Here is a 12,442-nt window from a genome sequence, read left to right on the forward strand (position 1 = left end):
GGGTCTCCTCCTTTCAGAACCCACAGAGCACTGTATAACCAGTTGCCAAACAAACAAACAAACAAAAAGTGACACCTTCAGCCTCCTAGAGACATGGTTCATCTTCTCTGTGCTCAGTCACAAGACCGAAGCCATCTCTTCAGTCACCTTCCTTAAAAGAAAGCTTTTGAATAGTTGGGCCTTTACTTCAGCTGGTTGCTCACTGGAGCTATGACTAACAGTGTTAGGTTAACAGTTGGACTTGATGATGTTTGAGGTCCTTTCCAACCTAAACAATTCTATGAACAGCAGTGCAACAGATCAAGTGAATGGGAAAGGATGTGGCTGATGTCAGGAAAGGCATCTGCGGCAGTCAAGTCTCAGTCCACAACCCAGCCTCCTGGCATGAGCTGCGCTGGAAAGATCAGTGTGCTGTGACTGGGCGGCAGGATGTCACGCAGCACAAGGAGTGATATTCCAGCCAGAGACTGGCACCGTGTGCCTGTGTTACTGGGATGAGTTCTTAGTCCCCTGCTGGTCCTGCTTGCATCTCTCACTCTATCTGCCATGGTAATTGAGTCCCACTGCTTCCTTTGGGCATGTCTAGTGACGTGAGCAGGTGAAATGGGAACTTGTTTCATCTTTGTCCTCAGTGCTTGCTCACTGACATGACTCCACCTTTACTTGGCTGTGCTTTTTTTTTTTCCTACCCCTTGGCAACCCAGACCTGTGTCTGGCTCTGTGCAAAGGACACCTGCAGTCAATTTTTTTTTTTGAGAGAGATGTGGTGATATCAGGTTCAACCTGCCTGCGTTCATCCAGCCCTGTCAGTGTGACCATCAGGCATTTGCCAACACTGCCAGACAGATTTCTGAATGTATGTGAACCGGAAGGATCCAGGGAAGGTATCTGGGGGGGGATTTGGGTGTTAGGTGGCTATTAGATCTCAGTTTCCTGAGTAGTAAAGAGAGTGGTGGGGACACTTGTGAAACTTAGTACTGAGGCCACAGCATGTGTGCCACTGAACAGGCACGCCACAGGTCATTTCTGCCCTGCAGTAGCCTTTCTGAGTTAGAAAGTGGAGATTGAGGTGGTGTTGTCAGACTCGATTCCACTGCCCTTCCTGGTCACCTCCAGGATCTCCTGTAGGGTCTCCTGGCTTATACAGCCAAGCTCCTGCAGGATACGGAAGAAGTCATTACGGAACTTGACCCCAATGAAGGCATAGAGGATGGGGTTGAGGCAACAGTGTGTGAAGCCGATGGCCTCTGTCACCATGATGGCTGTGTCCAGCTGGTCTTCCAGGAGGCAGTTCTTGGTGAAGGCTTCTAGCTTGGTAAGTGTGTTCAGAAAGATGACAATGTGGTACGGGCTCCAGCAGAGCAGGAACACACCTGTGACCAGGATGGCTACGCGGACAGCTTTTTGCCTCTGCAGGCGTTGGGACTGACATAGAGTCCGGACAATGGCCATGTAGCAGTAACACATGACCAGAAGGGGCACAAAGAAACCCACAGTGTGGTACAGGAAACGGGTTGCCAGCCACGCGTTGTTGCCATGAATCCCAATCTCTGGAAAATAGCAAATGCTGCGGTTGCTCTCATCTGTCCAGACTTCCATGAAGATGAGATCGGGTAAGGTCAAGAGCAAGGAACAGAGCCAGACCGCCATGCATGTGAGGTGGATGGAGCGAGCTCTGCGTTTGCGGTAGGTGTGGATTGCGTAAACAATGGCCAGGTAGCGGTCTACAGCAATGCACCCCAGTAGCATGCTACTGCAGTAGAAATTAATCTTGTGGACAGCACTGAGGATCTTGCAGAGGAAAGTCCCAAATACCCATCCAGCCAAGCTCTCAACCACACTGAAGGGGAAGGTGAGCAGCAGTGCCAGGTTGGCCAGGGTGAGGTGGAAGAGGAAGTTTTCCGTGGTTGTGCGAGACCGCTTGAACCTCTCTAAAATGACCAGGACCAGCGCATTGCCCACAGTTCCCAGCACAAACATAAGCAGATAGATGAGGGGCATGAAGACCTTTCTGAAGGGGTCTCTCTGGTTGCCAACCACAGATGAGGCCGGATTGAAGCAAAAGTAGCCCTCCAAAGAAGGGGTTGTGTTCTCAGCCTCGTAGTAACCACTCAGCTCCGCCTGGCTCTGGGGAACAGAGAGAATCTGGTTACAGGAAGGCAGTTTCTGAACAGAAGAACCCTGTCACACAGCTGCACCTGACAGGCCTGGGGCAGAGCACCCCTGTGTGCTGCAGCAGGAGGAGGTGGGACCTGGCCGCAGTGTAGTGGCTGGGGTCCCATGAGAGGCAGCAGCGTGGGGAGAGGCTGTCCTGACCCCTGACTGTGAGGGGCTGCATGCTCTGTAATCCTTAACGAGTGCTTTTGGGGGTGTTCTGGTGTCCAGACAGAGGACCACTTTCATCTTTGGTTCTTTGCTGAGCTACCTGCTGGTGGCATTTGATTTTTCACAACACACAGAATGTGTGTCTGTCAGTTTTCCTGACTTTTTTCCCAGCTCTTTGTGGCATAGCCTGTCCCTGGCCTGCCTGCTGTCAGGTACAAAGGTGATGGGATTCACCACAGAGCACATTGTACCTCATGTACCAATCCCATTCTCTTCTGCCCTTTCCTGATAGGAAGTTTCACTGCTCGTTTTTCTTGCCCTCCTGGTACCTCCACTTCTTGAGTGCAGCTAAGCAGCTCTAGCACAAGGATTCAGGACAGCCTCCTGTGCTTGCCCCATTGCACCTGTTGCTTTACTTGTTTCTGACCACAGCCATGCTCTGAGCAGTTGCTTGGAGACCTTGGAGCCACCTGGGGCAGTGTCCACTGAGCAAGGCGAGGTGGGACAGCAGCAACCAAGGCTGGAATTGCTTAACATGCACTCAGGGAAAGTTCTAGGGCAGGTGTGAGGAGTGAATGTTTCTGAGGCAGTGGGGTGCCACAGCTACAGTGATTGCTCTGGAAAAAGAAATCTGGTCTGTTGGTAAACTTTGTGGTTCGGAATTAATTGCAGTCAAAGCCAGAAAGGGAATCTGAAAAATGCCACTCAGACCCTGGGCTGCTTCCTTGGTAAGGATAGTGTGGCAGAGCTACTGCAGATGGTGGGCACGCTCTGTCTTCAGGCACTTTGGCAGGAGTTAGGTGCTAACAAAAGCAAAGGACTCAGATGTAGACTGTCACAGAAAAAGAGCAGCCTGGGAGGATTGTGGTAAGCTCAGAAATCAGTGACAAAATGGGAAGAGCCCCACAGCAGTAGTTGTGCGCTCCCCCACCCACACCCTCTCTGGAGACCAACACTGAGACTTCAGTGTCAACCACAGCGGAAGTCCCTGCTCGCTGCTTTCATACCTTTCACTGCCAGCTGTAGCCGTTTGCACCTGCTGCTCCTTCCCTCATCAGCCAAAGTTCCCAGCTAAAAATACTGGCCCTGCTTTAAACAGCTTTAGTGCTTTTTTTTTTTTTTTTTTTTTTTTTTTTTTTTTTTTATCCACTCCTCCTCTTCCCCTGCATGTGCTCCTAAGCCAAGTGACTAAAAATATTCTCAACTCCTGCATTATACTGAGCTGAAAAGGGTGACTGTGTTTCTTCTCTGTTAAAACCTTCCTCTGCTGATGTGCTGTGTGCCTTTGCAAGCAACTGTCTGGGGGTAAAGAGCTAATGTGGCAGTGCTCAACTCGCACTGCTGTGTTGCTGAAACCACCTACATGGCTTTAAGGGGAGCTTGGGTGCACTGAAGGAGCAGATGTCTAAAGAGTATTACTGAACACATGCAAAAGGCAACTGGCTTGGATGGTCCTCAAGCAGGGAATGGTAGGAGGGCAAGCAAGCCCTTGGGGAAAGTGTAATATCAGTTTGCCCAGCTCTTACCCTCTTCCCCAGGCCTCTACCTTTGGCTACTGCAGAGAATGAGTATGGAGCCAGGCAGACTTTGGTCTGACCCAAGGGACTCTGGGTCTTTCAAGGGTCCCCTTCCCTGCCAGCTCCATGCCCCCCATGCTGCTTCTGTGCTGTGATGTGACACTGCAGCGCTTCCTCCCGAAGGGGTTGAGAGCTAGCTCCCTCGGGGGCTAGTAGTCGTCTTCCCTGCCCCAAACCTCACACGCACAAAACTGTCTTCCCCTAATGTAACAGTGGGACTGCAGCCTTGGGTGAGCAATGTTCATATTCCAAAGAATAATTATTTTTCTGGATTATGGTATGACACTGGAGATTGCTACTGAAGACAAAAGCCTTTAAAAATCCTTCCGAATTTGTTTTCTTTGTGGCTTTCGTATTTCATACCTGGACCCTGTGTCAGGAGTGACTGGCAGGGCACCGCAAGGGCAACACTTGATTGAGTGGCCCTTGTCGAGTGTGAGGCCAGCTGTGGCACTGTGGGTGCAGCCAGCATGCTGCCCAGTGCCTTCCAGGTCCATTCCCAGCCTCCTATGAAATAAAACCAAATGAAGAACCTTTGCCATTTGGCACAGTGACCAAACAGGGCTGCTCTGGATTCCGTGGTGACCTCGCTGGAAAACCCCAAATGGGAATAACTTAGCTGAGGAGAGGTTGAACAGTTCTAGTTTTAAAGGGAAAAATGAAATGAGGGGAAGCAGCTGGGTCCGCTGGCTGGAGCACTGCCTGGAACCACACCAGCACTGTCAATGACTACAGGTGGGTGGTGTGTGTGGTGTTGAATGCCTTTGGCTGCAGAACAGTTTCCAGCATCACTTTACAGTTGGAGCCGCAGGTGCAGAGGCTACTATCAGGCACCATCTGATTACAGATAAGGTGGCAGGTAGGGCTCTTACTGTAAGCCACTCACTGCGGGCAGAGGAAGTGTGCACAGAGCTGTGTCTCAGGCGTCCTCTCATGTGCATCTCCGAGCAGTCAGTGTGGGTGGGAGCGGATAGAGATGAGTTGAAGATGAACAGAAAAGGATGGAAAGTCAGAGTCCAGGCTGAGATGGGAAGGGTAAGGACCAGAGCTGTAGGAGATGCACTGAATGACAAGCCAGGGCTTTGGGGGACTCTGCTGTGATTTCCATTTCCAGACTGGAAGTGGGTGGCCGCCTGATCTGGGATGGGATAAGTGAATGGGCTGTATGTGGGCAACCTCTGCACAGCTCTCCTGCATTACAATAGAAGCCCAAGCAATGTGTGTATACTGCGGGGGGAATGTGACAGCAAAGTAGTGAGTTTTTCTGTAACTAAGCAGTAAAGTGCACGCCTGGGGCCACGGCAGAGGGAGGCATGATCCTGCACTCTATTTGCTTAGGAATCTCTTTTCCCCTCTAACCCACATCTCAAAGTTACGCAGGTCTCCTCTGCATGTCAGCTGCTTTTCTCAGTTCCCCACAACTGCCAACAATCAAACCATTTGCTTGTAGAAGAATAGCAGCCTGTACGCTGTTAGGGATTTTCCAAGTGAGTCATTCCCTTCTAGCCCATCCAGGGCCAGGAGAAGCATATATAATTCCCAAAGCCATAAAACAGAAATTGCTCGTGTCAGTGTGCAGCTCAGCAAGCTACTGTGATAGTTTCTGCTCATCAGCTCTCTGGTGGCTGAACTAGGGAAACCAACGTATAAGTAAATGCCATGTTCCTGTAATGCAGGTGCCTTTTTGCCTCTTGAGCCATGTTGGCCTCATTATAACAAGAATTGGCCTTCAGCACCTTAGGAGACCTCATGGTGATCTCAGTGGTATCTCAACTTTTTTTTTTTTTTTTTTTTTTTTTTCTTTCTCTAGTAGGCAGCTGAGGAAGGTTAAGAGGGCAAAATTTCCTTGCAATTGAGAATTGGGACTATAATTTTGGTTATGCTACTTTTCCACAAGGTTACACAGATAATTGGTCCCATAGGGTAGCAAAGATTAGGTGAAGACATTGCTGTACTTGCTGGGCAATACTTCGATAAATGCAAATATTCCAATTGTTTTCATTCTACATTTGCTCTGTCAGTGAACTGGTCCTTTCTTGTTAATGCGGTTTTGTGTCACTGCTTTGCTAGAACAGTGTTGAGGCCTTTTTTTTGCAAATCTCTCTGGACATGTTGATGCAAGCACTAAACTCACCAATATATGGCATCCCCAGACCCTGTGTGACACTGCTCATGTGTGATCTGTGGTCACTTCCAGGGAGGAAGAGAAAACTGAGAAGCTCCTAGGAAACGCATGCCACAAACTCCCAACCACGTGAATTCTGAGAAAAGATATAAAACTGTTTCTGCCGTGGCATGGGACTGTTCATACTTAGTCCCAAAGTTAGCTGAGTTTCTTCTCTTGTCTGGGGTCTCCTCTGTACCTTAAAATAATTCACCACAGAGGTAAAATTGCTAAGCTAAGGTTCTAGAAAGTTTTGTATCCAAAGAACAAATCCCGGTGCTGTTTAATTTCCCTGCCTTAGAAAACTACACACTTTGCCACCAGCAGCTGCTTGCTTGTAGCCAGTGACACAGTGCAGACTGACATACAGCACGCTTGGATGTGTATGGTTTCCTGATCATAGGAGAGTCCAAGGGAGAGTTCAGATGAAGGAACGAACCAACAAAGCAATGACAAAGGGAGTTTAGTTTTAACCTCTTAGCAAGCTTTAGTGCTGCTACCGAACTTCAGCAGAGGTCACAGAGAAATGCCTTCTGAAAAAACTTGTAAGGGACACGAGCACTATTTGTAATGGGTTTTTAGACTGGATGAACTGAAAAAAAAATAAGGAGGGTTGGAAATGCCTGTCCCACCCCCAGGCTTCTCTCTCTTCCCTAATGTATAGGAAAAAGGAGAGAAAGAAAAATTGGTAAAAATTAAATCCAGCATTTCTCTCTGCGACAGAAAATAAACAAAAACTGAGTTCTGCTGCAGAGAGCCTTAGTGTGAAAACAGAAATTCTGAGCTGCAACATTTGAAAACCTGGCTGATGATAGCGCTGCGGACACCCCCCTTGGACAGCACAATATGCTCTAAAAGGTACGGCTGCTGTATTTCATTTGCAAGCTTAGAGCAGAAAATTACAGGGCTAAATGTACTGTCTCATCACTCCTAGTTAGAAGAAGTATTTGCAATTTATCTTCTATGCTTTAAAATCCCCCTCTTGTAAATATACTATGTATTCCCTTCACAGCAGACTCAGGCAGCCTGTTCAAAAAAGCAAGCAGGGGTAAGAGTACATAGTCATATGAAGGTTTTCCACATGTGGGGAGAGAGCACAGGGGCTTGCTTTGTTATTCCTGTTAAAGATACTAGAGGAGAGTTCTAGAGCTTTGCACAGTCATTTATACCACTGAAGGTTGGTTGAAAACGCAACGGACTCTGAACGCATGCTTTTCACCCACATTGTGTCACCGAGAATGGCTGTGCCAAGAGCGGGGCAGCAAGGGGCAGAGCGGGTTCAGCTGTGGCATCCCAGCAGGAAATGCTTGGACCGGTGGGCAGCGTGGGGCAGAGGTGCATTGGCTGGGCTCTCCAGGCAAGGTTCTGGCCCTTCTGACAGGAGCTGGGGTTTGGGTACTCATGAGAGGATAGTGCTGGAGCTCAGTGCCCACCGGAACACCTCAGCTCAAAGTTGCCACCGCTCATCATGCAGCTTTCTGCATGGGAACATCTTGTGCCCCTGGACTGCAGTGGCTGCAGTGACATTGCACCAGCTCTCCACAAATGCAGTGGTGTCTCTTGCAGTCCCCTCATCCCTCAAGTCCAGAATTAAGGGATGCAAGGTCTGATTGCACTGGTGTAAATTATTGCTCAGGCCCTCTCACTCCTAACGGGAGGGGTTAGAAGATGGTAACATCGAAACTAGGTCTTTCAGCCCACCCCAGCTTTACCTGCTTTCCCCAGTTGTCCTCTCAAACAAGCAAAGCCAGGCCCAACTCACCAGGTCATAGGTCTCTGATGAGTAGCTGACAGGCCCCATGGTTTCAGGGGCAGGATCTGCCTCTCCTCCAGCAATTTCGGCAAAAGTTCTTTTTTGGGGTGGAGTTAGTCATTTAAGTGAGTAGGGAGGGACCCAGCATGTAACAAAAGAGTATTTGCAAGGCAAATGAGTTCCAAGCAAAGAGTGACCTATTTGATGTAAAGATTGGCATCTTGCTCTATCATTTTTTTTTCTTAAGTGTTTGTTGTAAGTTTTTTGTTTGTTTGTGTTTGTTTGTTTGTTTTAGTGAAGTTTGAAAAATCTACCTTCCTCTGGTCTGTAACAAAAAGATCCAGGAGGTCTGTTAATTTCATCCTGCCAACCTCCGGGGCTCTTGACTGCTGATGTCCTAGTCCAGGCCAATCAGAAAGGGTTTAGAAAACTGTGCTGAGGGAAAACCTTACCTAAAATCTCCCCAGATATGGGTGCTCCTCTGCAGCTATGTGAGACTTTGCAGACAACTGAGGAAATGCATTGGTCTGGTCTGTACAACCATTGCCCTCTGCCTCTGGGTCCTCCTTGCCACTTCAGCCTCAGTGTCCTGTGGCTGTTCTCTCTCCTCCTGCTGCTGCTTCATCCCTTACCTGTGCTCAGTTTGGCATGCATCTGTTTTTGATGGCAAGTACTGCCTCAGTGGTTGCTCTGCAGTTCTGGGGAAGGACATTAATTAGCAGAGGCTGCTCCAGTGCTGCAGTAGAAGAGGGTGCTCTACTGTTGTGGTTTTTACCCAGTCACATAAACACAATGCATCTGTGCAATGCATGGAAGAACCCATTGCTAGACAGCTTCCCTAAGTGTTCATCTTGCCTATAATGAAGATGGGAAATTAAGATTTTTCCATGTTTGGGGGAATGAGCGTTCTGTCCTACTTCTGCTGTAGCCGTGGATTCATAGTGTACAATTTCCAGTTGGGGTCAGCAGGAGAGAGTGGTATTGCAGCTGGTATTTTGGCAGAGATCTTTTTATTTTTGAGGTATGAGGAGGGTGGGCATGACTGCACCAGAGCCTCTGTACCAGCAAGAAGGCTGGCAGGAGTTGCACCAATGAGGAAGGTGTTAGTCTGGTGAGCACCACGGGATGTTACTTGATTTTAGTGCATCTTAGCAGCACCCTAGTGCTCCTGGCTTGACCAGGAATGATGAGGAGGGACCTGCTGCACAAGGACATCGCTGTCACCCCTCCCTCCTGCCCTCCCTAGCCCCTGAGGACATTCTCTGTGCACCTACTACTGGGGCACCCTCTCCCTCTCTGGGGAGAAGACAGAGATCAGCAATGCTGGAGGGAGGCCGCCGGGTGCTCATCCAGTGCTTCGTGTGGGGGGTACAGACTGAGTGGGGCCCACCAGAGCAAGCCTGCTTTACCTGCGGTGCCTGGCAGATGGGAAGGTGACGAAGGATGTTTTCATTGAGCAAGAACTGGAGGGTGGAGCACTCTGCATCACTGACTTCCTTTGAAGGCTAGCAAAGAGGGTGGCGCTCCCCATGACAATGTGTGCTTGGGACTAGCTCCGCCCATGAGAGCTTCTGACCATCAGCAACTATTACCCTGCCCCCCCGCCCCCTGACCCGCAAGCATGGTGCAAAGTAAGGTGCTGTAGGTGCATAGGGGCTGGTAGTGCTGCTGAACTTCCCAGGTCAGAGGGGCATCTGCAGGGTGTACCTGCAGGGAGACAGAGGTGGGAAGCACCTCCCAGGCTGTTGAGAGGTGGGCTGCAGATGAAGAGGCTCCAGGGAGCCCACTCCAAGGACATAAGCAACAACAAATTCCCTTGTAAACATGTACTACTACGGTGTGTGATTGCTACCACAGAAGAGGTGACTTACAGGATCCATGTGTTGCTGCACTGGGAAAGATGACAGAGAGGAGATTATAGAAGAAAATTAAATGGAGAGAAAAGAAATTTAAATTAAAAATAATGTCACTCCACAGGAGACCAGCAGGTAAGCAACCTATTATGGGATAAAATTATAACAAAATTCAACAATAAGTATTTGAGGACTGCTTTTGTGTCAGTGCATGGCAGTGCCTGTCCAAACTCTGCTATGGGTACGCGCTCTGGCTAGCAAACCAGTCTTGTATTATCACCAACATACAATGTTAATTTGTATAAGATATTCTGATAATAGGAAATTATTCAGCTCTACGTAAAGAAGATAAAATGCACTACTTTAATATGAAGATGGTCTATTCTGTATAATGAGCAAGTGTTTCTACTGACCAGTTTGACATTACACTTTCTGAATTCTGCTTGAGAAAAGCTAGCTCACTTCTGACTCCTGAATCCTTTCTCCTCAGTTTTCCAGTCATCTCATTTGCTGCTACCATAACTAAAGGTTAGTGACCTCTGCGCTGCCTACACATCAGTCAGCTTTACTGATCTGTTAACTACTGTTGTCATTTGTTCTTTTAAGGTTGGTGCATACTATATCCTGAACATCTCAGTGTGAAGTGCAATGCCTAGGTCTGCTGAGAGCAGAGACAAAGCACTGTGCACCTTGACGGGCACCGAGACTGCCATGCAGCGGAGCAGGGACCTTACCAGCAGTGACTGCTGTGCGCCCAGCCAGCCAGCAGCTGGCTGGCACAGCATGACATAGGAGAGATGCAGCTTCTTCATCCCACTCCTGGCATGGGAAGGCACAGAACTCATATCTTCAGTTTCCTTCTTCTTTTGCCATGCATGAAAGAGTAGCTTGTGAAAGGAAGTGGGACACATCAGGTGGGAGAGAGGCTGAAAAGGGAAGCAGAAGCATCCTGTCTGCCTCAGGAGATGACAGCTGATGTGGCAAGGGGTGCTGACATCTGCAGCAGAGCAGATAGCCTGGGAATGAATGAGAGGAAGAAGTTTAATAATGAGGCTTGTTTTATATGAGAAGTAGGCAGGAGTATCTGAACTGAATACACCAGAAGGATAGTCAGGCCTGATGGAGAGGATTGTGCTGTCTGTGACAGAAAAAAAATTGATTCCTTTTAAATTAAATGGAAGAATAACTGAAAGAAGTCTTCTATTAAGGTTTTCTGCTTCTAAGTTCAGTACTTTTTTGGAGGTTGGACTCCACTTTGGTGATTCCAAATAATCCCCAGAGCTTGGCCCCATCCAGCCTTTGTGAAGAAAAACACCTCCAAAAGATGTAAATTCATTGCTGTCTATTCTGGAAAACAGACCAGCAGCACACTCTGCATACATCATGTAGTTAAGCATTGTTGTGGTTTAGCCCGGAAAGCGGCAAAACACCACACAACCATTCTTGCCTTCCCCTCACCCCCCCAGTGGGATGGGGGAGAGAATGGGGGGGGGGGAGGGGGGAATAAAGTTTGTGGGTTGAAATAAAGACAGTTTAATAGGACAGAAAAGGAAGGGAAAATAATTACAGTAGTAAAAGAATATACAAAGCAAGTGATGCACAACACAATTGCTCCCCAGCCGATGCCCATCCTGTCCCTGAGCAGCAGCCCTCTCCTATCCCCAGTTTTATCGTTCCAGGTGGACATGTCCTGTAGAATGTGGGATATCCCTCTGTCCAGGGGCGGTCAGCTGTCCTGGCTGCATCCCCACTCAGCTCCGTGTACCCCCAGCCTCCTCGGGGACACTGCTCTGCAACGGCTGAGGCATCAGTTAGCAGCATTGTCCTCTGCCTAAGTCCCAAACACAGCAACATACCAGCTACTAGGAGGAAAATTAACTCCACCCTAGCCAAAACCAGGACAAGCATAGAGAGAAACAATGATCTAAAACTGTCTGTAGATGTAAGGAACTAGGAAAAAACAGATGTGAGGGAAATACTTTTTTTTTTTTTTTTTTTTTTTTTGGGGGGGGGGGGTGGAAGTGTGGGAGGTCTGCAAAATATTTTTGTAATTACCAGAATTTATAGACTAGTGCTTAAGATTGCATTACTGTTGCGCCTCAGTTCTTCAAAGTCCTTGTACGGATAGCAGTTATACAGAAAGGCAGGCAGTACCATCATTACAGTAGTTATAAAGGCGGGCAGTACCACTGTTACAGAAGTTACAGAGGCGGCAGTATCATCATTACAGTAGTTAAGAGGCGGCTCTCCCCCGTCCCCCCCGCCGGCGGCTCCCCGCACCCCCCCGGGCCCTGCGGCGGCCACGCACACGCGGGGACGCGGACGCCGCCCAGCGGCAGGGGCCGGTGGCGACAGCTGCGCGGCGCGACCACGTGACTGCGGGAGCACCGCCCCAGGGAGCCTACGCAGGGCCGGGCGTGGCGCGCACGCGCGTGCGTGCGGACGTGCGCGCGGGGCGGGGCGGGTCTGCCCTGCCCTGCCCCGCCGGGAGGGGGAGGGCGCACGGGAGGAAGGAGGAAGCCGCCATCTTGGAGCGTCGAGTCGCCATAACAAGGCACCAAGCGGCAGCGAGAGGATTTTGTACCTGGGCGAGAGGGAGCGCGGCTGGTGGCGGTGAGCGCGGGCGGGGGCGTCGGTGCGAGCGCGGGCCTGGGGGAGTGGCTAGGGAAGCCGCCGCCGGCGGTTCGGGCCTTACTTTGCGGCCTGCGACGCGCCGCGGGAGCGGCGGGGCCCGAGCGGGGCCTCGCGGCGCCGGGGGCCCGGTGGCGGG

At 49.7% G+C, this 12,442-nt stretch overlaps 2 protein-coding genes across 2 annotated transcripts in view; one reads left to right on the forward strand and one right to left on the reverse strand.

Moving 5' to 3' along the window:
- Positions 1–526: 526 nt before the first annotated feature.
- On the reverse strand, positions 527–7,966 carry CXCR5 (C-X-C motif chemokine receptor 5). The gene is made up of 2 exons (XM_035346119.1): positions 7,829–7,966; positions 527–2,127 (listed from the first exon to the last, which is right to left on the reverse strand). Exons 1-2 carry the CDS (start codon positions 7,865–7,867, stop codon positions 1,051–1,053), a joined length of 1,116 nt encoding a protein of 371 aa, XP_035202010.1. The 5' UTR covers positions 7,868–7,966; the 3' UTR covers positions 527–1,050.
- Positions 7,967–12,142: 4,176 nt separating this feature from the next.
- DDX6 (DEAD-box helicase 6) overlaps positions 12,143–12,442 on the forward strand; it is a 23,372-nt gene continuing 23,072 nt past the window's right edge. The window contains exon 1 of the mRNA XM_035345936.1: positions 12,143–12,285. The gene's annotated coding sequence lies outside the window, so the exon portion shown is untranslated. The remainder of the gene's footprint in view (positions 12,286–12,442) is intronic.

The sequence above is a fragment of the Oxyura jamaicensis genome, chromosome 24 (genome assembly GCF_011077185.1).
Source record: "Oxyura jamaicensis isolate SHBP4307 breed ruddy duck chromosome 24, BPBGC_Ojam_1.0, whole genome shotgun sequence".
Classification (NCBI taxonomy): domain Eukaryota; kingdom Metazoa; phylum Chordata; class Aves; order Anseriformes; family Anatidae; genus Oxyura; species Oxyura jamaicensis.

Coding starts and splice junctions, on each gene's coding strand:
- CXCR5 (XM_035346119.1), bottom strand. CDS start 7,867: ATGGGGCCTGTCAGCTACTCATCAGAGACCTATGACCTG. Junction 2,128..7,828: donor CATCAGAGACCTATGACCTG/GTGAGTTGGGCC, acceptor TCTGTTCCCCAG/AGCCAGGCGGAGCTGAGTGG.